The sequence below is a fragment of the Pteronotus mesoamericanus genome, unplaced genomic scaffold (genome assembly GCF_021234165.1).
Source record: "Pteronotus mesoamericanus isolate MK-2021 breed Mesoamerican mustached bat unplaced genomic scaffold, CSHL_Meso_final contig_40, whole genome shotgun sequence".
In the NCBI taxonomy this organism is placed as follows: Eukaryota; Metazoa; Chordata; class Mammalia; order Chiroptera; family Mormoopidae; genus Pteronotus; species Pteronotus mesoamericanus.
In genome coordinates this window covers 13,854,524-13,880,186 of record NW_026555150.1, presented here as the reverse complement: position 1 = coordinate 13,880,186, position 25,663 = coordinate 13,854,524, and the positions used below count along the sequence as shown (strand labels likewise).

The 25,663-nt window shown below is 39.8% G+C and overlaps 1 protein-coding gene across 1 annotated transcript in view; it reads left to right on the top strand.

Annotated features, from left to right (window-relative positions):
* The window catches only part of GPC3 (glypican 3), a 456,600-nt gene that overhangs the window by 330,462 nt on the left and 100,475 nt on the right, over positions 1-25,663 (top strand). Inside the window, exon 6 of the mRNA XM_054577034.1 lies at positions 19,689-19,809. Within this exon, the coding sequence (XP_054433009.1) occupies positions 19,689-19,809 (121 nt within the window). The remainder of the gene's footprint in view (positions 1-19,688; positions 19,810-25,663) is intronic.

Sequence of the window (25,663 nt, the reverse complement as noted above, 5' to 3'; positions counted from 1 at the left end):
AAAATGACTAGTAGGTGCAGTTTCTTTACTGCCACTGGCCCCAGTTGTTTCTACATAGTATGAGCTTTTGGGAGCTCCTTTAAAAGTAATTCTGCCCTGGCTGGTGTGGCTCAGTGGACTGAGTGCTGGCTTGCAAACCAAAGGGTCACCAGTTCAATTCCCAGTCAGGGCACATGCCTGGGTTGTGGGGCAGGTATCCAGTAGAGGGCGCTTGAGAGGCCACCACACATTGATGTTTTTCTCCCCTCTCTCCCTTCCTTCCCCTCTCTGTAAAAATAAACAATACAATAATATCTTTTAAAAAATTTTTAGAAAAGTAATTCAGCTTGCTCTAGCTAGGTAGCTTGATTGGTTAGAGTGTCATCCTGATATGTCAAGGTTGCAGGTTTGACCTGCTCAGAGTACATACAAGATTCAACCAATGAATGTGTAAATAAGTAGAACAACAAACTGATATCTTTTTCCCCTCTCTCTCTCTTCCCCCCTCCTTTCTCCTTCCCCCTTCCCCCTCCCTCCCCCTTCCTCTATCTCTATAAACCAATAAATAAAATTTTTTTAGTATTTAAAAAATAAAATAAAAGTAGCTCAGCTCTCCATTTTTGTCCTTCCCTCCTATACTTAAGCAAGTGCAAAATATTGCTTGAGTTTCTTTGATGATTTTTACTGATAGAAATATAGCCAAGAAGTTGGGGGTTGACAAAAAGCACACAGAAGCAAATTTTAAAGTTACATAGCAATCATAAAATGCATCAGATTAGAGGGTTTCAGCCCACAACTTTGGGGGATTTCTGCTCCAGGATATATTAGCTTTCTCTTATCTGAGGCTCAGGTTCCCCTTATGTACAGTGGAGTTATTAATTTCTACCTTAAAGGATTGTTGAGAGGATTCGGAGAGATTGTGAAATGTAGGGTATAATGCCGGAGCACAGTAGGCCCTCAAGAAATGGTAGCTATGATTGCTGTTATCCAAGAAAGCAAGCCTAGAAAAACAGCTGTTGGAATTCTTTACTGGAAAATAGATGGAGTTAGGCCTGATTTTAGGTCCCTTCAATGACCCATTTCTTCATTCTTCAGGAACACAGCTTCACCCACTTCCTCTCACTTTTATCTTATTTCTCCTCTCTCCTGCAAAAATCATTAAAATCCACATCCCTGGTCCTGGTTGGTGCAAAAGGTGGACATTTGGGTCTACTGGGGATTAAGTGAGAGTTATTTGCATCTAAGGGTATTTACTGGCTGGCCTTCCTGTCTTCAATATCTTCCAAAATTACCTACATTGGAAACCAGACTGGGTCTAGTGCAGGTCAAATCTAGTCAACCTATGCTCTGAAGTCCTTTCTGTTACCGTTGGATTAACCTTTGTGAAAGGGAGAGAGGTCATTAAAATCAGTTGCAGTTTCCCAATTTCTCAAGCCAATGAATTTTTATTCTTTTATGTGAGTTTCACTTTGATCATTGGGTTTGTTGACTTTACAAGGAGGTTTTATCTCCCCTTGAAGGAAAACATTTGAATTTGTTGTTCTAGGGTCACAGGAGCTTCCAACTCTTTGCCCCCTTAATATTTCACTGATCCACATGTCAGATAGATTTTAAACCACCCTGGTGTGAACCACTCATTTGCCCATTTTGTCCCCCTTCTTGCTTCAAGGGACAGTTTCAGACCCAGAGCTGTTCAGCAGAAGCTAGAGTAAGCCATCCTAACCTGAGACTGAGGTATACCAGTTTGGGTTGGAGGGACATGTAGGGTGTGGTGCTGCACAAGAACTTAGGCTGAAAAGCTAATTTCCAACTACTGTTAGGGAGGGCTACAACAAGAACCATCCTAGGAGGGGCCAGAAAAAGTGTTGTTGGGCTGGCTTACCCCTCTTGTCCTTAACTCAGTAGCATCTCTTTTGAGGAATCTGCATCTTCCTGCTCCGTGCCCTAGTATGGGTTAAGGACCCCTCAGCATGTAGGTGTCCCTCTAGCATATCAGTAATTACCCTGTATTACATGTCTGTCTCTCTTCTTCCACTTGCTCCTTCAAGACAAGTACTGTGTCTTCTACCTAAATTTACTCATAGATCATTTACCTCGCTTTTCCATACATGTTTATTGAATTCAGCAGAAGAACCGACACACATACTTGTTAGTAACAAACTTGAGTACCAGATCTAGCTTCCGCATGGTATGTCTGTGGACCTTTGGGCAGGTTACTTAAACTCTGTTTTGTTTTCTCTTTCTGTGAAATCGAGAAAATAATGCCTCCCGTGCTTACCTCATAGGGTTATTGTTAGCCTCCAGTAAGAAAACGCATATGAAATATATTTGAAAATCTCAAGTACCCCTCCATTTACTAGTTATTAAGGTAGACAAGTAGATCAGATATGCAGGGAAGTTCTAATGTTGGCTAATTAACACAGCTTACTGGGTTCTCTCTACAAACACAGACCCTTTAACAGCTTCTTGAGTATCTCTCTGTGCATCTCTCCAGAAATATTACTTTTTTACTTTATTTTTATTATTGAGACATATTACTTTTTGATTTCTTTAAGCATATCCACCGATGCTCACAAATTCTACTTTAAACAACTTTGGTCCATGCTGCTGAATAAACCAATTATCCCTGGATAAGGAAATATATTGAGAGATAGGGAACATCTGTTTAAATTAATGAAAAGTCTGAGTGACAGAGCATTTTAAATAAATGAAGTTTTACTACTTTCTAAAATATATTTTATTAATTATGCTATTACAATTGTCTCAATTTTTCCCCTTTGCCCCCCTCTACCCAGTCCCCCCTTCCCTTCAGCATCCCCCCCTTAGTTCATATCCATGGGTCATACGTATGAGTTCTTTGGCTTCTCCATTTCCTATACTGTTCTTAACATCCTCTTATCTATTTTGTACCTACCAATTTGTACTTCTTAATCCCTGTACCTTTTCCCCCATTCTCCCTCTTCCCCCTCCCAACTGATAATCCTCCAAATGATCTCCGTATCAATGATTCTGTTTCTATTCCGCTTCATTGCTTAGAGTTGTTTTTTTTTTTTAGATTTAACTATAGATAGTTGTTACTTTATTGCTATTTTAATGTTCATAGTTTTGATCTTCTTTTTCTTAACTAAGTCCCTTTAACATTCCATATAATAAGGGCTTGGTGATGATGAACTCCTTTAGTTTTACCTTGTCTGGGAAGCACTTTATCTGCCCTTCCATTCTAAATGATAGCTTTGCTGGATAGAGTGATCTAGGTTGTAAGTCCTTGCTTTCCATCACTTTGAGTACTTCTTGCCAGTCCCTTCGAGCCTGCAAAGTTTCCTTTGAGAAATTTGCTGATAGTCTTATGGGCACTCCTTTGTAGATAATTGTCTGCTTTTAAGATTCTCTGTTTATCTTTAACCTTTGGTATTTTAATTATGATGTGTCCTGTGTGGTCCTATTTGGGTCCATCTTGTTTGGGACTCTCTGTGCTTCCTGGACTTGTATGTCTATTTCCTTCACCAAATTAGGGAAGTTTTCTTTCATTATGTTTTCAAATAAGTTTTCAATTTCCTGTTCTTTCTCTTCCCCTTCTTGCACCCCTATGATACAAATGTTGGTACTTTTTAAGATGTCCCAGAGGCTTCTTATGCTATCCTCAATTTTTTTAACTCTTTTTTTCTTCTTGCTGTTCTGATTCAATGTTTTGTCCTCCTTTAGGTTACAAATCAATTGATTGGATTCTTGGCTTCATCCCTTCCACTGTTAGTTCTCTGTAATTTTTTTCTATATTTCACTTAGGGTAACCTTCATTTCTGCCTGGGTCTTTTTTATGTTGTTGAAGTACCCAATGAGTTTCTTGAGCATCCTAATAACCAGGGTTTTGAACTGTGCATCTCATAGGTTGGCTATCTCCCATTCACTTGGTTCTTTTTCTGGAGTTTTGTTCTGTTCTTTCATTTGGACCATATTTCTTTGTCTCCTCATTTTGACAGCCTCCCTATGTTTGTTTGTATGTATTAGGTAGAGCTGCTTTGACCTCCTCTTTTAGTACTGCGGCCTGTTGTAGAAAAGCACACCAGTAAATTGTATAGGCCGGAGCCTTAGGTAATTGCAAGGGTGGAGCAACCCATGTCACTGCTCTGTGGCTCTGTGTGAGAGAGAGCTTGGAGAGGGGACAATGCCACTGCCTGCCTCTGGGGTTTTGTCCAGGACAAAGCTGTCTGTCAGCACTAGCCCTGATGCCAGTCACTTCACTTTCTCCCTATATGCCACTGGTGCCCTTCCAGCTATTGTTCTGGTGCTGAAGCCCAGAGGGAGTGAGTCTGCGCCATCCGTAAGTGCATTACAGGCCTTTTAAGAGGAAAGTCCTGAAAATCCTGCAGTTTCTTCCACTGCCCCAACCCTCACTGGTTTTTATAGCCTGAAGTGATGGGAACTTATCTGCCTGGCACTGGAACCCTGAGCTGGGTGGTCTGGTGTGGAGCTAGGATCCCTTTCTCCCAAGGTATCCCTCCTGATTTTTATCCACCACACATGGGTGTGGGACTGCCCATTCTACATTCTGTACCTCTCTGAGCCACTCCACGTCTCCATGGTTCTCTGCGCATCTCTGCTTCTCCACCCCTCTACCCGTCTGGATGAATGTGGCTTCTTTAATTCCTTGGTTGTAGGACTTCCATACACCTCGATTTTCTCACGATTCTTGGCGATATTTGTTTTGTATCTAGTTGTATTTCTTTCTTTCTTTCTTTTGCTGTGATTGTGTAAGGAGGCAAGCCATATTTACCTATGCCTCCATCTTCAAATTATTCAATTTTTTAAAGTGGCGTGACTCCAAGCTCATATGTTACCTCCTCAGATTTCAACTCCTTGAAACATGTTAGTACAGTTCTCAAGGAATTCCATCCAGTCACATATTACATGTTTGAAGCTTAAATGTTGAAATTCAAGTTTTATTACTTTTAAACACATACAATAACAGTGCTGGGGAGTAGAACTTGGAGAAAGACAGCATCAGAGAATCAAAACAAACAAATAAGGATCTCCAATAATTAGACTATTGCTGTGGGAATGTCCTGCTAAAGATTAGCATCCTCAAATTGGCCTATGTTCCCCTAGAGAAACCCATTTATTTAAGAAAATCTTTTTTTCTTCATGGCTGTGAATGGAGTTCCACTAAAAATCCGTATAATATGGCTTCTGAATAACCAGAAGCTTTTCCAAACCCTAGTGGATGACAACTAGCAACAGTGTTCTGCACTGGTTATTACAGAGAGAAATTCTGAACAGACACCCTACAGTGATCAGCTGGTCTCAGTTTGGCAAAGACCTTTCAGTTTTTGGCACAGAAAGTGCCAAGTTCTAGGAAAACCTTCCGTCATAGGCAAAGAGAGACCATTGGTAAGCTACTGGCACCTGTGCCCCTAGCAGTTCCTAAACATGTGGAAAAGGTGCATTTGTAGGAGGTTTACATGGAAGAGTTGAAGAATTGCAGGGGAAACTGCAGCTTACACATTCTTCTGGTTTTTCTGCCTTTACTATTTAACTTATTTTGCTCCCTGAAGCATTCTGACCATTTCTCTTTTATTTGTTCACCACCCTCGACTCAAATCCTATCTAAGAGTACAGTGAAACTTAAGAAAGTAGGACTGAAACAGTAAAGGTGGTCAAGGGTGATAGTAGCTAACATTTCTGTAGTGCTTCCTATGAATGAAACACAGTGCTAGGCACATTGTCTACATTAACTAAGTTAACCCTCAGAACAGACTTTTGAGCTGAACATCATTATTACTCCCTTTTTACTGATGAGATTACTTACTAAAAGCCATAGCACTAGTAAGAGAGAGGATCCAAACTCAGCCAATTTGTGCCCTTTTACTACTACACTGCCCTACTTATCAAATACATGGCTTCTGTCCTTTATGGGTTTAAAGCCCTCCTGCCGTCTTTTTGTTCTTGATGGAAATCCTGACTTAAGCTTGCTTTCCCTTCTAGTCCAGAAGACCTGGAATGGATGTTCAGTCCAGGTTTTCCCTGGTCTGTGCTATTAAATCCTGTCCTTTCATTGGTCTCTTCTTGGTCCCTTCTTGGTCCAGGCCCACTAAAGTAGCAGTATTTTTCCTACCCTTATCATGTTTCTCTGCTCTCAGATCTTTCCAAAGCTAAAAGGCAGCATCTGTGGGGAGAAAGCTGGTAACCTTTACTCATCTCCAAAGCAAGCATTCCATTCAATCTCCTCTGCACACGTCACTCTTATAATAAAGCTGTTACCTGTGTATCCCTTATGGGGCTTTGAAGGTTATGCAAGAAGAGACCCCTATAGCCCTAGGTTGGTTGTCCAGCCTGAGTCCTAGCTCTGTCGTGGATTGGTTGTGTGATGTTGGGCAAGTAACTGTGCTTCCGCCATGTATTTTAAAAATTAGTTGAACAAAATGACCTTTAAAATTCTTTCCAGTTCTAACCAGCTATGAGACCCTATGACAAGGGTATTTGAGGGGGATGGAGTCTGAAAGGAGGAGGAATTCCATAAAACCACATTGATGTCTTTGAATTTCTATTTCTTTCCCTGATGGTTTCCTTAACAGATCAAAATGAAAGTGACTCAAAAGGAGCCCCACGTTATAATCATTCTCATTAGGACACTAGTGAGTTCTTTCTTCATTTGACTTCTCCAGGTATCTTTGGAGCTACAGAGGAGCAGGAAGGTTGTCTGTTTGAGATGTTGTCAGAGTTGTGTTCAGTTTCTGGTATTGGAGAGTTTGGGGTGAAATTCACATAATTAAACCTTCAAGAAAATGTCTCCCCCACATCACCACATAACCCCAAAGGACTCCTGAGCCAAAGAAATGGAATTCAATGTCTATTGCTCCAAATAATATTTGACACAACCAGCCAGAACGAAACTTAGAATCCGTCTAACTACAGAAATATATCAGCAAGGGAAGAGATACATGTAGAGAAGTGCCAACGGCTGAAAGCAGCTAAAAGAAGAGAAATACAAAGTGGCTGAAACAACCAAAGTGCAGGAGAAAATTTTCACTCTTTCCGAAGACCTTCCAGGCTAAGGGCAATTTTTGACCTAGTTGTCCTCGTGTGCATTGCTCTGAGCTTTTTATTAAGTATTTATGTAGCAGTTTATATTTTACCAAGTGCTTTACAATCACTTTTATTTGGCTTAGTAAAGTTTTCCTGGAATCCCATCTACTTTATGATCAAGAGAGTCACTTCTTGTTTGCTTAGCACCTCCATGCACACAGCCCGCACAATAGGCCTGTTGTTCCAGCGGGACAGCAGGTGCAAAGGGTTGAGGAGCCCAGAGCACCTGCAGCTACTGGGGCGGTTGGAGTAGGGGTGGTTTACACTTCAGTTCACCTTTTCTTCCCTCTGTTATTCTTTACTTTTATTTCATTGCTGGCAGCTAGAGAGTGACAGTGCCTGGCTTGGAACTGCCAAGGGCAGAGCTAGTTTGACAGTCAGATAGTGGCAGTGGTGGGCACTTTCCCCGTCTCTGTGCCAGCTACTCTGCCCATGCCCACAATCACCACTGCCTTCCACCAGGCCAGCTTGCTGAGTGTCTTTCCTTCTGCTACCTCAGGCCTCTGACTGCAGCCAGGATTCTGGGACTCGGGAAGGATTTTAAGAGAAGACAGCAGAAGTAACATTCTACTTTCCACAGACAAGACCTCTCATTGTTCTTGGGCAAGTCAAATGCTGAATCACCTTATTTTTGCTAGTCCCTTCTCCCTCACATCAGCCACACAGCACTCTATGCCAGGGCTCTGGGTATCGTGATGTATGGTGGTGTGTCTGTAGATGGGCCATGAAGTAGTAGAGCTGCATACTGTGAATCCCAGGTTTGCAGGGGAATCCAACAGAGACACTAGGTAAAGATTTCATTTTCTGCGGAGCAGATTTGCCAAAGCCAAAACCAGGATCTGGTCCATGAAGTCCAAAATAAAGACAGTACGCTGGAACATTGAAAAATTTCAGACCTCCAACTACCAGGGTCCTGTGACTGAGCACAGGGCTATGGAGATAATTGATTGGTAAATATTGAATAGAGAACATTTGCATGATTCCCGATAAAAGACAGCAAATTCTTCTTCGACCCAAAAAATTGAGACACTTCACGATTAGATTTGAAACCCTCTCAGAGTTTTTTTTTTTTTATCACAGTGAGTATAACACGTATGTCAGAAGATTTGTTTTTACAACAGTAAAATCTCATTTGATAGACCCAGAAGTGGGCTAAAGTTTATACTATTAGAAAAGGGTCTGTACCATGCCTGGGTAGCTCAGTTGGTTAGAGCATCATCCTGATACTCCAAGATTGTAAGTTTGATCCCTGATCAGGGCACATAAAAGAATCAATCAATGAACACATAAGTAAGTGGAACAACAAATCAATGTTTTGCTCACTCTCTCTCTCTCTCCCTCTTCCTCTCTCCCTAAAAATTGATAAATAAAAATGAACAACAACAACAATAATAAGGAAAAGTGTGCTGCAAATCAATATTAGTAATGGGTGTGTATCTTGGGTGGGCTCAGTGTGGGAACCCAGGGATTGGTCCATGGGGGTGGCACAAGGGCTAGAAGGAGTGGTGCTTGGGCTGTGGAAACTCACCTGTCTGGCTGGCCCAAGTGGGAAGTGCCCCACCACCTAAATAATGATATTCACTGGGGCATAGGGAAGGAACTCTCCCATTGGTTTCCAAAGTGGAGCAGTCTAGTGGGTGGGATACAGTGGCAGATGTTCCTGCCAGAGCCTAGACAAAAGTCTAGTGGAAAGCAGGTCCTCAGTCAGTGGCTCCAGATTTGGGGGAAATGGCCCTGAGGGAAACAAGCTGAGAAAAGCTGGGCAGAGTAGGTGAGAGCCTCCGCAACCTAAGCTGAGCTTTGGGTAAGGTCTTCAGTCTCAGTTCAATTCACCAGACATTGATTGACTGCTACTGTATGCCAGGCACTGGGTAAGGCAGAAGACAGACCCACAGATGGGTACAAACAAGGAAACCAGGACAGAGCTCAGGTCATACAGTCTGGGGAAATGTAGCTGGCAAGTGGAAGTCATGCCTAAACCGCTGAGGTTCACTCCAAAAACACGAAATACAGGCTTCAAGGACCAAGACTAATTCCAGAGGCTGGGACCTGACAGGCCAGGCACCTAAGTTGTCACCTTCCTGCCTTTGTCACCATTGTCTCAGGATATGGGTTTTGAGGCCTGCATGTGAATGTGGCTAAGACAAGAGGAACATCAGAAAACAAATGGCAGGAATTTTGAGGTTTTTAAAAAAGTATTTCAGCAGTCTCCATTCATATGAAAACAGTTTGTCCTTCCCTCATGATCTTTGGAGGCTCATTATAATGTTCAATAGGACATCCAAAGCAACATTTTAGGAGGGTTTCTTTTGTGTTGCCATATATATTTGAAATGAAGCACAAGAAAAAAATCCACAAGTCGAACTTTTCCCTAGCTCAAACTTACCTTTCTCTCAAGCTAGTCTTGAATCAGTGAGGTGTGATTGTTGGTAGACTCTGAGAGTCCTATTTCTCATTTTAAAGATCACTTGATTAAAGTGTCGTAGACAGACCCTGCTGGTATCTGAGACAAACAAAGCTGTGTTCTGAAGAGAGAGGTTTGAAAAACCGTGTGGGTGTTTTCAAGAGCCATCTCATTCATTATTTGTGACAGTTATACAAAGTGGAAGCAGAATATTTTTTATCATTGAGAGGAGGAATATCAAATGTCAGGGGAAGAGAGAGTGAAATAGGCTTTTGACACCCAGCTTTGGCCACCTGGGAAGCTCAACTGTCTGACCTGCCTCATTAGTAAATGATTTGTTCTTCAGTGGACTGAAATTCATTTTGAACCATTTGAAGTCCTATCTGGTAAGTTCCCTCTTCAGATGTCCTGTCACCTGGAAGCTTTGTGAGGACATCTGTGCCGGAGAGTTCCTTATAGCGAGGTTTACATGCTTAGTGCTGCCTACTCACACATCATTGCTCAATCAGAATACCAAAGAAAGCTTTGGTACTTTTGGCCTTGTCATTTTCCCTAATTCTAAAATTATGCCTACCCTTGCTTCAACTCATGCTTTATCTAGGGCACACTTAGACAATGGAGACTCTCATTTCTCAAGGTCTCTCAGTGTGAGGGTGAGCAGATTTGAAGCTTCCCCTAACTATTGATTTCAAGATTTATTCATCCTCTCCAAGACATCCTTTTCAAACATGTATTAAACACTCACTGCATGTCAGACACTGTGTTGGGTGCTTTCACATAACGAGGATAACAGATAAAGGGGCTGGGCATTGTTCTAACTAAGCACAGTGCCTATGGTATCTCAGTTTACTAACATTGTACCAACTAATCCTCAAACCAGTGCAGGTGGTATTATCCCATTTTACAAATGGGAAGACTCAAGCTCAGCAGGATTTAGTTCCTTGTCAAAAGTCACAGACTAAGGGGTTGAACCAGCTTTTGAACCTCTGACTTGACTCCAAGGGCAGTGCTCTTTCCACCACATGACTCAGCCTTTCTAAAATGTCTTATGTATTCGCTGTCTCAGTAACTGTGAATACCAAACTGAATTTCACCTCTTAAAAATTTAATTGTTGACCATTATTTTAAATACCAGTTACTTTCATACAATGCTCTCATGTGTTGTTGAGGTATGTGACCTGTTCTCTGACCCCTTCTTTTTGGCACCTCTATCTGGAGGGACTTATAGCTCCATTCATGTTCTACTAACATCGATGCCAATAATAACTTGAATGGCTACTGCTTGGTCTCTCTGAGGCCTAATTTGCCCATCTGTAAGAGGATGACATTGGACTGATTTCAAGGGTCCTTTCCAAGTCTGAAATTTTCATGGGTTAAAAATCTAACCAAAAAAAGAACTTAAAAACAGGTAAAGATCATTTCCTTTTTGTTTAACTCCAGTGGGACAAGAAAACATCTGGTTTTCTGAGCAATAAGGAGTTGGTAAATGAGTTCGGACTGATTAAATAATAAATCCCCATCACACACTGTGCTCTGTTATACCCCCCTCTTCCCAATTATTGAGCTTCTGAATTGAATTTTTTCCTGTTATTGTAAGATTTAAACTGGGTAAGAGTCCTCTTCTCCTCATTAGCCTGTTCCCCTCATGGACACCCCTCAGAGAACTCTTCACCAGTCCTGTGTACCCCAGCCTGGTATCCTGACCGTGGTCAGGACTCAAAGCCCAGGAGGCAGTTCTCACCAGTGTTGCCACACATCCTAGGGTTCTCACAAGAATCCCTTTGCTTCCTTATGTACTTTTCTGTCTCCTTGCCCCCAGGCTCTTCTGCAGAGCTTGCTTCTTGAGACAAACATTCAGGTGACCTCATCTCTGGCATTTTCTCTCTACCTCCCCTTCTCTGATGGGGGCTGCTCCCCACGACCACAGACTCCTCTCTCTATGGCAGTAATATTAACTTCTCAAGCTTTCCTCACCATCTGGAATATAGTCATTGCTTCTCCAGGTTTAAATGACTTCTTGATTACATTCCAAGAGCAATCTTTTAGTCCTCTTCACAGTGAGGTTTGAAAATAGGCTAAAACACCTATTCTAATACAGTTATTCCTTTGTATAGCTAACATCCACTTAAAGGAGATTGAATTAGTTTACATCTCCCTGGTTCCTTCTCTAGCTTTTGTTCCCTTTCTGTTGAAATTTATTTGTAATTTCTGAAAGTCTATTTTTTGAGAACAGAGGTATTTTTTAGAGAATGGTGGATACATTTGTTCCTAGCACTCTCCCAGCTGAAGTTTGCTTGGGAGTAGTACTGCTGTGCTGACAATTATAAAAACAGTTTTCTTTAAACATGTGCATCAATAAGAAAAACAAATTGTGGCCATCTTTATAAAGAGCATTTACAAAATCTAGCTTTTTTTTACCTTTGCTTAATTTTTCTGTTCATTCATGTAAATTAACACTGTGTTTTAGATAGAAAAGGGAACGACTTCTTAGGCCTCTTAATAAGATGGCTTATCCACCCTATGTTCTAGTTTCATTTTAAAGCTATTTATGCTCTTTAAATTACTTGATTTTCCACAGTGATTATTGCAGCCGGAGTCCTTTACAAGGAAACAGTCTGATAAATCAGTTTGGGTTTGGGGCTACATGCAATACTGCAACTTTTCCATTAGATGGCGCTCTGAGAATGTGAGATCTATAACATTTGTAACCATCTATAACCAGTAGCAAATTAAACTTTTGTGAAATCAAATATTTTGGTGTGAAGTGATGTTAGTCCTTCTAAGACTTCCTCTCAAACTTTTTCCACCATTCTAATGCCTAAGGGAAGAAGGAAAGTGAATTTTCTAGCAGCTTTCCTGTCCTAAGTGATTACTAGTAGTAGTATTAAAAATGAGCAATGTGCATTTAAAGAATCTTTTAAAGAAAGGAATTTCTTCTAAATGTGGGAGTTGTGATACTAACCACTTGTGCTGTTAAGAAAGTCCCTCTTTGGGTCTCCATTTTCTTCATCTGCACAATGAGTGGATCAAACATGTTGATCTCTTGAGGGTGCTTCCATTTGGAATGGTCTACATTTGGATTTCTTGATTTCCTTCCACTACACCCTTGCTGCTTCAGCCAGGACAGAACTGGGAAGAAAAGATCATCCATTTTACGCTTGTTTGACTCTATTCCTTTTCTACAAGTGCTGTCTTTGCTTCAACTATCCCAAGACTAGCACGCCCAGATGTCCTGTTTTAATTAGGTTCCTTTTCTCTTTATGGCTTTTGCACAGGTTTTTCCCTCCTCCTTTTCCTTCCCCATGCCCAACCAATCTGTTTGAGCAGGAACATGCCCCACCAATTCACTGCATAAATAGGGTTTTCTTGGTATTAGACCAGTCATTTTTGTGCTAAACAGATACCGAACTGGATGAAGAAAGGAGAAAACACCATAGGTAATTCTTAAAAGTGGCTCTTCTAACATCACAGACACGTCCAGTTAAGAAAACTTTAAATTTGGAATGTAGGAACTTCCTTATATTTATTTTTCCTTCTGCACTGGCCAGTATTCCTTGCCAGAACCATTTCAAAGCTTTGGGGAAAGAAGCAGTATTCTGAAGAGAGGACAATTAAGCTAATTAGAGATGAGTGTTACTAAGCAGATAACCCATTATTAAAATCCCCCATGGCCAACAGTATCCCCATTCCTGACACTCTGGGCAATCTGTAGCTGAGGAGAATTATGGCTGTGATGGCTCATCCACATGCAAAGTCTGTCACGAACCATGAACACCAGTGACCCAGAGGAGCGAGTGGAAAAGAAATACTGAATTAATTAACACAAAGCTACGGAGACACCCCAAACTGAGTCCCTCTGGACTTGAAGCTCAGAGCATGCATGTTACATAAAATCACCAGGGACACATCACATATGTCACATTTCTATAGCCAAAGTGACAAAGGCATCAAGCGCAATTTTTCTCCTACATTCATTTTTCTATTGTTCTTAGAGATTTCAAATCCCTTTTGGTGTTTGTCTAGTGGCATGGTGATGGTGATGGTGATGGTGATGGTGGTGGTGGTAGGTTATTTATTTCTCTGACTTCAATACCATATCTCCCAAGAATGCAAATATTTCACTAAATGATGATACTGTGCACCTCTGTTTGGGAGAAGAAACTCCATACATAGGGCTCTCCCCAAGGGCTTTTAAAGGGCAAGCCCAGGAATCTGCTGAGTAGGTAAAGAGAGATATTGCTCCAGGCACTGTTGTAGCTTGCAAATTCCCTTATACAATGCTGTAGTGTGATGAGGAAATGTGAAATATTTAGTCAGCATGGATTATTTCTAAAGAAGCAATAGCAGAATAGGGCTTAAGAACAGAGGCAGCTGGAGGTACACTCACAAAATTCAAACTCCAGCTTTGCTACTGACTAGCCGTGTGATCTTGGGAAAGTGATTTCACTTCTCTATGCCTTAGTTTCCTGCAAAAAAAAAAAAAGGCTGATAATAATTGTGTCTGTCTCAGAGGGTTGTTAGGAGGATTAAGTGAGGTAATTTTTTTTCTCAGTGCTTAGAACAGGGGCACAGACAAAGCACTCAATGCTGATAGCTATTATTATAAGTACAGGGTACTTTGGGTGGTGCAAAATGGAACTAACCAGACTTCAGTCTTTAAAGAGATCACAGACTCTATGGGCTGGCTCATGGAATGCACATAAAAGAAGCATGAACAACTCAGGACCATCCCCATGACACACTTAGATGCAAGGGCAGCTGGTCAGGATGCATCAGAGTGGTTCAAGAGGCCCTCAATTCCCATCAGGAGAGAACTTAGGCATCTACAGGGAATGTGAGTGACAACTTGAATGTTTTTTCTGCATTTGTTTTGAGAGAAGGTCCTGCTCATAAGAATGTATATTCATATTCACATCCTCACTGATATGATACACTTCATTTTGAAATGGGCAGGTTGGAGTTACCTCATTGAAGAGTAGAAGGCATACAGGCTATGTTTAACCTAACAAAGTAGTTTTCTGACTTGATGATATCTATCTGAGGTTAGACGGGTAACACTGTATATTGGCCCAAATATGTGTTTTATCATACAAAATCCCCTTTGGCCTGAAGCACTAGTGATGGCCAGCATAATTCTTATTAACAAATAGGATTTCTCACAGGCCCTGCGATATACATTGAGTTAGCCATCTTTTTAATTTTTCTTTTGTTTTGGTTTTGCCTTTACCTTGAAAAATTACCTACTATATAAAATTTCACTTATTAAAAAATAAATCATTATAAAAATAAAAATGTAGAAGATACAGAAGGACATAAAAGAAAAAATAAAACTTTCCTAACATCTCCTCCTTACTCAGCAGAAGAAATTGCTATTAGTATTTCTTAAAATTTTTCTGTGTATATTTGAACTCATATATATTATATGAGAGTGCTATATGTGCAGACCTATTTTTGATCCAAATGGAATCACACTGTACATTCATAACCACTACTTATATCTGTTACATTGTATCTTAGCTTTGGTTCTATACCACATACAGATCTCCTTAGTCCTTTTAATGTCTGCACAGTGTTCCATTATAGCACAGTTTTTAAATTCCATTCTATATTTTGTCTGGCTAAGGAGAAAAGGATAGAAAGGTAAGAAACAGAAAAAAAAATTGGGGTTTAAGAGGGAGGTATTAACACACCTAAAGGGATTGTACAAGAACACAGAGCTTTAAAATAGTGCCACTAGAGACTTCTAGCCAAGACAGAGGTGTAGGTAGATACACTTCACTTCTTCACACAACAAAAAGAAGGACCACAACCAATTTAAAAACAAAACACAACTAGAACTTCCAGGAAATCAAATTCTATGGAAGTCTGACAACCAAGGAGTTAAAGAAGAAACATTTGTCCAGACTGGTAGGAGGGGTGGAGATGGGCAGTGGGGATGAAGAGGACGTGCGGCAAGGCAGACTGGGCGATCCCACATTCATGTGCAGATAAACCAGGAGGAACAACTGGGGAGCAAGACAGACTGTGCAACCCATGGGTCCAGTGCTTCACAAATAAAACCTCAGAACCTCTGGCTGTAAAAATCTGTGGGGGCTGTGGCAGCTGGAAAAACTGTTAATCTCTCAGGACAGTCCCTTGGAGGGGTCCATGGGGTCCGAGAACGTACACAAGCCTACTCACCCGGAAATCAGCACCAGGGCAACACTAAACAGGGCACAAATTGCTTGTGGGAAGTGAGGGAAGTGACTGAAAGCAGGGTAAGAGCCCAGCAAGTGGCACTGACACCTCTCTGACTCCTCCCCCATATACAGTGTCACAACGCAGAGGCCTGGGTTGCCCCCCTGCAAATATCTAAGGCTCTGCCCCTTCCAACGTAACAGGTACGCTGAGACAAAGAAACAGAGCTCAAATGAAAGGGCAGACCAAAGCTCCAAAAGTAGAATTAAGCAATGAAGTGATAGCCAACCTATCAGATGCAGAGTTCCAAACACTGGTAATCAGCATGCTCACAGAAATGGTTGAGTATGGTCACAAAAGGGAGGAAAAAATGAAGGCTATGCAAAGTAAAATAAAGAAAAATATACAGGGAACCAACAGTAATGGGAAAGAAACCAGGACTCAAATCAACAATTTGGAGCAAAAGGAAGAGATAAACATTCAACCAGAACAGAATGAAGGAACAAGATTTTTTTTTTTTAAATGAGGAGATGCTTAAAAACCTCTGGGACAACTATAAACATCCCAACATCTGAATCATAGGGGTGCCAGAAGGATAAGAGAAAGAACAAGAAATCGAAAACTTATTTGAAAAAATAATGAAAGAAAACTTCCCCAATCTGGTGAAGGAAATAGACACACAAGTCCAGGAAGCAAAGAGAATCCTAAACAACTTGGATTAACACAACAAGCACATTATAATAAATTGCCAAAGATTAAAGATAAGGAGAGAATCTTAAAAGCAGCAAAAGAAAAACAGACAGTTACATACAAAGGAGTTCCCATAAGACTATGAGCTGATTTCTCAAAAGAAATTTTGCAGGCAAGAAGGGGATGGGAAGAAGTATTGAAAGTCGTGAAAGACAAGGACCTCCATCCAAGATTACTCTGTCCAGCAAAGCTGTTATTTAGAATGGAAGGGCAGTTAAAGTGCTTCCCAGAGAAGGTCAAGTTAGAGCAGTTCATCATCACCAAGCCCTTGTTATAGGAAATGTTAAAGTGACTTATTTAAGAAAAAGAAGAAGATGAAAATTATGAACAGTAAAATGACAACAAACCCCCAACTATCAACAAATGAACCTAAAAGACAAAAACAAAAACAAACTAAGCAAACAACTAGAACAGGAACAGAATCACATAAATGGAGATCAGAGGGGAGGGGAAGGGGGGAGAATGGGGGAAAAGGTACAGAAAATAAGAAGCATAAATAGCAGGTACAAAATAGACAGGAGGAGGTTAAGAACAGTATGAAATGGAGAAGTCAAAGAACTTACATATATGACCCATGGACATGAACTAAGAGGGGGATGCTGGAGGGAATGGAGGTACCAAGTGAAGGGGGATAAAGGGGAGAAAAAATGAGGCAACTGTAATAGCATAATCAATATAATATACTTAAAAAATAAAAATAAATCAGTACCACTAAATTTTAGCAGCCATTGGCATCACTTCGGTCAGTCCTTTTGGTTACTGCTCTGTGTAATAAATAAAATAAAACCAAGTTTTAAGTCTTAGCCACAGGCCAGCTCTCCCAACACTTCTGTAACCAGAAACCATGCTTAATTTACTAGAGTCCTTTGAGGATTTAAATAGCACATGGAGAGAGTGGAACAGTGTATGCTATTTCAACTATCAAAAAGTTTGGCAAGCTTTTAAACCCAAAGCTGTTTTTAAAAAATTGAGTCACCATGGAATTGGGGAGCAGTGTTTAGTCCTGGTTCCTTATCAATGGCTTGGAGATAAGGAAAAAAATAGAGCTGAAGGGACACTCTTCTGAATGGCAGAAAATAATATAGTAGGGCTACAAGAAATCAGCTGTGGGACTAATTTTATTTAATATTTATAAATGAGTTGGAAGAGGAAGTATAGTGCAAAGTTGGCAGATGCCTTTGCATTATTCCAAAGAAGATAATGAACTTCAGGAAGATGTTTAGTTTGTAGGAGCAGGCATAAAAGTGACCAGCAAGCTTCAATATGAACAAGTATAAAAGATGTCCCTAGGGACACATTCCTTAAGTTTATTTCAGAAAATTTATACTGAGCCTTACCTTTTTATCTGTGACTATGGTATCTGCTTCAGGCATTAGTATGTATGAAAAAAAGAAAAGATTGAGTTTGTGGTGTCATCAGAAAGAGATGATATTTAAACAGCATTATATGAACATAAAAAAAAGGAGACTAGTAGTAAGCTGGTTCCCACCAAGTATATATGGCTTTACATTTAATACAGCCCCCAAAGGCTATTGATATTTATTGGTTGGTGATTTGTATATTCACTAACTTTCAAAGTTAAGTAAGATGAATATGTTAGGCTACCATTTTAGAAGAAATGCAGTTAGATGTTCTCTTCAACTTTATTACAAAATATTTTCCTTTTCGGAGGATGACTGTCTTTAATTGTATTTTACTTTATTTTCAGATTTTATTTATTTATTTTTACAGAGAGGGGAAGGGAGAGAGAAAGAGAGGCAGAGAAACATCAATGTGTGGTGCCTCTCATGCACCCCCTACTGGGGACCTGACCTGAAACCCAGGCAGGTGCCCCGAGCTGCAGTTGAACTGCTGACCTTATGATTTGCAGGCTGGCGCTCAATCCACTGAGCCATGCTGGCCAGGGCAGAGGATGACTTTTAATCATTAAGGTTAGAACTAGATTTCCTGATCTCCCACTATCATACATGTTTTTCAAAGCATGCCCTTAATATTGGCAGATACATTGTGTCTTGGAAGGGAAAACCTAACAATCATATCAATATGAAATTTTGAGATTTTCAATAATAAAGAGGTAATGAAGTCTGCCCTATCAACCTCACAGAGTCCTTGAGCTTCTATTCAAAGGAGCTGAGTGAGATGAAACTGTTTTGTAAAGTGCTATACAAAAATACAGTAGTATTAATTAGTATTAATTATTCATTGTACATGATAATTTGAGATTAGAAATGTACATTGATTAAATTCTAGGAGGAACTTACCCTTTATAGATATTCTTGCAAATGCGCAAAGATTGCTATATAAGAATGTGCTTTGCAGCATTGTTTATTTTAACAAAATATTAGAAATAACTCAATAGTGAAGGATTATGTTAATAATGACAGAGCTGTACAGAGGAATAAAGAAATAACAACAGGAAGTTCTTTATATTATGACATGAAAATACGTACAAGATATACATTAAGTGATAAAACGGTGCAAATCAGTATGACTAGCATGATTCCAACTCTGGTTAATAGTACATGTTAGTATATGCCTGTGAAAAGCCCTAGAAGAACATATATCTCTCACTGTTAACCATGGTTCTGTCTTCAAAGGGTAAGATGATGGGGGAATTTTACTTGATGCTTTATTTCTGTACTGTTTGAATTGTTTACAGTGCACATCATTATTTTTGTAATGAGAATATAAATTTATCCTTAATCCAACTGACTATCCTATTTTAAATGAAAAAATATATATAAAGTAAGGGCAAATATATGCTGTGAATGGCCTGGGAAAGCCTCCTGAAAAGAAACCCAGCTACAAGGCCTGCCAGAAATTGTAGGAGGAGCAAATAGAGAAGAGAGAAGTAAAGAACATGCAAGGGTCTTTCTTCTTCAAATTAGTGGAAAGCACACTCAGAGTTAAGGCCTTTCCTGTGTGCTTCCCTGGCCAAGACTCAGGGCCTCGCTTAGCATAGCTCTTATCACTCTGTATTGTGATTGGCCCTTATTCTTTTGTACTATGCACTAGACTGAAAACACAATAAAGGCTTTCTTTGCCATGTTCATTGTTGTGTCCCCAACACCTAGCAGGAAGAAAAGGATGCCGAATGAATGTTTGTTGGCTGTGAAATAAATGTTCTCTACTGTAAAGAGACTCTATCTAGAGTGATTTACTGTTGCACTGTAGTCTATGGTTTAAAGGCTGAAGAGAGATTGAGGTCAGCTTGACCATTGGTGCCAAATAACAGTCAGCTTTCACTTTGCTTCAGACTCTCTTGTGACAAACCTTTTCTTTACCTTCACCTTTCCAGATACAGCCAAAAGGCAGCAAGGAATGGAATGAAAAATCAGTTCAACCTCCATGAGCTGAAAATGAAGGGTCCTGAGCCAGTGGTCAGTCAAATTATTGACAAACTGAAGCACATTAACCAGGTATGTGAAACTACATTCAACACAAATGAATGCAGCACAAAAGTGAGGGATGAATGATGTCCACTGTCCAAACTGTATTTTTGCATTTTTTGGCGAGGCAGCCATTGTTCATTTTCTTCAAAGTTCTCCCTGATAAAAAGAACTTTTGACTCTCATTTTTTATCTCACTTTTAAATCATAAAGATTATATTGTGATATTAGAGAAAGCTTGGAAAATAGATGGAAAAATGTTTTTCACAATGGCATTACTATATCCCAACTGTTCTTTTCTAATATTCAGAAACATTACACCCAGACTTTTTTACATAATTGGAAGTATACAAGTGATTTATAGTTCTTAAAATTAACACTTATATTGGAAACACTTTTTCATGTTGCCACAAATCTTCCTATCAATTATTTTTGTGGCCATAAGATTCCTTTAAGTATTTATCATAATTTATCATCTGCTTTTCTGGACATTCAGATCAGTTCAATATTTTTACCATCATAAATAAAGCTACCTCTTCATATACAATGCTTTCTCCTGATTTTATAGATGATTTCCTTAAAACACTGGAGTTATTGAGATAAAGGGTGTAAGCATTTTTATGTTTCTTTCTAAATCACTTTGCAATGGGGATATATTGGCTTTCACTGCCACCCGAAAGATGTGAGAGGACCAGCTTCACTGTGCCTGTAACAACTTTTGATTCACTGCCATGCACAGAGACACCCACAGATTCCCTTGACCTATACACAGAGTTTTCCTTCTCATAAGGAGTTTAGTAGCTAAGACAGAAATAGAAGTCAGTTGTACCATCTGCTTGTGATTGCTTTGTGGCCACAATAAAGAAAATGCCACCATATCCCAGAGTGACAGTGCTTTTGCCCCATGATGCATGGGTGGGAGGGCCCCAGTACCACTTACTTATATTGGTAGTCTAAGAAGAAGTTAATGAAGCTAAAATCCTCATGCAAGGACAGAGGTTTCTGTATGAAAATGTTGGCATGATTTTGTTTTTTAATGTAAAGTTTAGCAGTGAAATTTCTGTGGTTCTTAGAAAATGTTTAAGAAGGCTCTCTAAATAGTGGTATATTTCACTGCAGGTGGCATTGTGAAAGTATTTACAACACGCTCGGGTGTGACTTCTCCAGTGCGTAATAAAGTGCCCTGCACTCTGTGAGCACTTAATAAATAGTTGTTACTGCTGCTAAGCACATGATAATGGCAGTATGTGCATAATCAACTTTTTTCCCATGAACTCACAACCTCACTAAGTTCTGTAAAGCCTGGTTAAATATAGTACAATTATTTTAAAATGCATCTCTGAAGGGTTCAGAGCACTATGTAAACCACTAAGAGCTGAACTAAGGGTATGGTATGTTTCACCTGGGGGAAATGGCAGTATTTGTCCTCTGAATTATTTCCAAATTACCTCAAACCAATTTTGTCTGGGCAGCTCCACTCAGTTTAGACCGCAGTATTGGCGAGGCCAAAATCTCAGGGTCCAACATTGTGCCCATAATGCTAAGAGAAGAATGCTGTTAACAGAGCTGTTTGGTGAGCAGAAGGCCTGCTATGTGTTCAGCCAGATGCCAGGAAGTTTGAGGGTTCAAAAGAAGTCTAATCCTCTGTTTTCACAGCTTTCTTGGAGGGGAAGCACAAGCACAGAAAGTGCTTAAATAAAGATAAATAAATAAATAAAAATAAAGATGGTGAAGGGCCAGAAGAGTGATCCTGCTCATCGGTTTTGGGTGGTTTGCTTAGGGCTAAGGTGGGCTAGACTAGTAAGAGAAGCTCGCCAGAGAGAGGCAGGTGTTAAGATCTGCCATTAACAATGAGTAAGTAAAGGCAAGCATGGGAGTGGCAATCATAAGAAAGATTCGACAAAAACCTGTGAATGGACCGACCAACTCTGGAAAAAGGGAAAGCTGGATCAGGCATGGGCTTCTGTATGATCCAGTGATCACTAAAAATATTCATAGCAAGTCCTTTCAGCAAATACTTAGTTAGGTGTTTGATATTGATACTATGGGAGACCATGTGATATAGGGGAAAGAATATGAGCTTTGGATTGATGGACCAGACTTCAGGTGTGGATCTTCCTGGGTATATAACCTTATGCAAATCACTCAAGCTCATTGAACTATAGTTTCCTCATCTGTAGTATGTAGAGATATCAAAACAAGGTTATTGTAAGGGTTAGAATATATATGCATATACATACACACATCTCTATAAAGTTCATATATACTGTATTTCAATATGTAATATATTTTATATATTTTATATATATACACAAATATATATAAACTCATATGCATGACAGATAACAAATGGCAGTTAGGATGATTCTAATAAGGATTTTCTCTATAGGCAGGACCAGAGTTTGAAAGGGAGCAAAATTTCAGTACTTTTTACCAGCCTAATTCTGCTCCCCCAATTTTATGTGGTTGCAGATCCCTTTGGTGCATCTCTTCTTTTCTCTTTCATGCTGTTTCCTTCTTTCCCTATCCTCTAACTTCCAGCCACAAAAGCTTTTCAGCTACATTATTGGGGAGATATATATTGTCAGAGTAGGGAAGGTCACAATTTACAATTTCTTTGTCTTACCTCTCCATGAATGTGTGTGTGAACATTTTTTGTTCTCTTACAGATACCATTAAGTAACCAATTACTTCACATCGATAGATCAGTTTTACCTGTTTAAGTTGAGCTATTAAAATCGGTTGGCTCCAAACACCCACATTGATTTTGTTTTCTCATCGGTGTTGCTTTCCATAACCAAAGCACAGTTTTTTCTCAGGTCTTCAGTAAAATTTATATTTTGGTCATAAAGAACGTGATGATGATGATGATGATGATGATGATGGTGATGGTGATGGTGATGATAATATGTTTATTTTTGTGTAGCATTTAACCATATTTCAAATGAATTTCATATCCTAAAAATCTAACTGATTGTATTGGGAAAAGTAGCCAACCTGGGATTGTATAAGATACAGTACTTTCACAGAATCATTCTTTTCAAGAACTCATTGTTGCTCTTGGAGACTATGTCATCCTCACTGCCCCCTGGGAGGTAAGTGATAAATAATGTTTGTTCCTTTTTATACTAGAGAAACTGAGGCAGAGAGCCATTAAAGGCTATGTGGGCATACTGCCAAAACTTCCAGTGAGTTCAGTTGAAAATTTGATCAATCATCCAGATGTTGTTTCTTATGCACTGCCAAACATCTGGATTTGCTGAATTCCTGACTAAAATGACCTAAAGTTTTAGTGATGGGAAGACAGAATCAAGTTAACTTGCCCAAGTTTACTTGTACATGAGTGGTGAATCCCAGAATGTAACGTGATTTTTCTAGGGCCCTTGCTTGGTGCTATATCTATTAAACTGCAATGGACTGTTCCAACATATATATGTGTGTATATATATTTACACACACACACACACACACACAGAGCTATTCCTCTCTGTCTATGTTTATATACCCATGGTTGTCCATCCACATGGGCTGTAGTTAGGTCATTTATGAGTACCTCCCAAAATAACTCTTCACTTTCTTCCATGGAAATTCTCAGCTGCCTACTTTCAGGTTATAGTTGCTGTTGATAGCACTGGAAATAATATACTCACTAAGGGAATAAAGTAACATTATTTCCATATTGACAGTCCCATGGTGTAATCTTAAGGTGATAGGTTCAGGGTCAGGCCAAGAGCCTGTTTCCTGGGAAGGCCTACAGGTGTGGGATGTCCTCCCCTCCTCCTTTCAAGCCAGAGTTCACGTGTAACATTCCCACGATTGGAAACGAGGACTTTTTTATTTCCTTTTCAGTTTCTAATTTGTGTAAAGATTTATTGTCTTGTATTAGGAGGGGAATTGAACTCTTTAAAGTCCTCAATGTCAGTCTTGGAATTTGCAGGACCATATTCCTTTTTTAATTAAAAAGTTTGTTTTTGTTAGTGTTCTGCTTGAAGGCTCCTGCATGGAGAGAAGCACATAATACAAATACTCCACCAATACCAAGAATGATCGTGATACATTCTTACCCCCATGATACTGTGGGCCTTTTGTCTTCTAACCCTATTCTGTTGATAACATTTTCTTCTGTCGAAGAGCTTGCTATGTACTTAGTGCTAATTTAGCAGTCCCAAAACTGCTCTAGAAGTCACTGGTCCCAAGGAATACTTAGCTGTTTATTGTTTTCCCCCAGTTTCAGTTCAGGTTCAAATAAAATCCCAGAAATTGTTTTTCTGACCATTGTAAACACTTGACACCAGAGCAGTCAGTATCTGCCCATTTGGTGTCAGAGCTGGATAAAATCTCATCTCTTTGGCATAGCTGAAATGTCCTGCTGAATTGTGGGGGAGTAGACAAGATGGCCTCTTAAGATTCTTTCCAGTTGTGTAATTCCGTGGTTTGTGGCCCAAGGTCAGGCTTTAACCCAACACCCTCTTGTGAACAAGTCTTGTGACTTTATTCTCTGCTCTGCCACTCTTTTTAAAACACCCTGTTCCCAGGTCACTCCTTTCTACTTTGTACCCTCTCATCTCTTTAGACATTATCTCCATCCCACCAGTCTTCCAGCCTGGACAGATGGAACTTAAACTTGCCCTTCCCTCCACCCAATTCTTCTGTTCTTCTGCCTTGTTCTCATTAGGCTCTGAAAACATTATACTATACAAACGCTTTTGCATTTATCACCCCTAAGTTTCCCTCCTCCAGAGCCAGATCTTGTTAGTCATGTGACTCCATATGAATAATAATTCTACCATACATTTGCATAGCACAATTCAGTTTCTAAAGCTCTTTCATGTATACTGGAAAGATTGACCTTCACAATGGCTCTGAGAAGCAGGTATTATTACCTGCATTTTTCCAGTGAAGAAACCATAGGCACTAGAAGGCTAAGTGACCTACATATAGTAAGTAGTAGAACTATACCCAGGGCTACTGACTTCAGTGTCTGTGCTCCTTCCTTCTATACTAAAAAGACATGGCACGCCTTGTTATGATTAGCAAGATCCATGTATAAAAGATGTGCAGAACACAAATACCAGACACTCCTTAATTTGTCTAATGATTTCCAAGTTCCTAACAGCAATTTCTATGATCTAAAGCTCTAAAACCAGCAGCAAAGAAAGAACAAGCGTGTTGCTTATTAAATCTCAATAGAAGATTCTTAGAAAACTAAGTACCACACTGTATGATGTGGAAATGGAGGCACTCTGGCATGAGTTTGACTTACAGGTTGCAGACAGTCGCTCTATTAGCTATTTCTAATTCATAAAATGATGTTAAATGGTCAAAGAAAATTTAAAAATGTAGATCAGAGAGTGGAATGTCTTCCCTCCATCCTCCTTTGTGAACACCTGAAAAGTATTTTTTAAATTCCTGACAGGCTACTTTGGCTTCATGAAAATATACTAATTTTTGAAATAGAAAGTTAAATTTTTAAATAAGTTAGTTAGTAAAGTTGTTAAGTGCCAGAGAAGTACCCAAGACATTCCTTAGCATGTGATTAAAAAGAAAATCTTTAAACAAATCTCAGGCATGGTAAAAAAAAAAATACTGAGTTTTTTCATACTCTTCTCACAATAAAACCAATGAGAATCAGACCTAGCAAGTGTGGCTCAGTGGATTGAGCACTGGCCAGCAAACCAGAAGGTTGCTGGTTCAACTCCCAGTCAGGGCACATGTCTCAGTTGTGGGCTGGGTCCCCACTTGGGGACTTGTGAGAGGCAAATGATTAATGTTTCTCTCACACATTGATGCTTCTCTCCCTTTCCCTTCCCCCAACCCCCCTCTCTAAAAATAAATAAATAAAATCTTTTTGTTAAATGAGAATTATAAAACATTGCCCTAGACC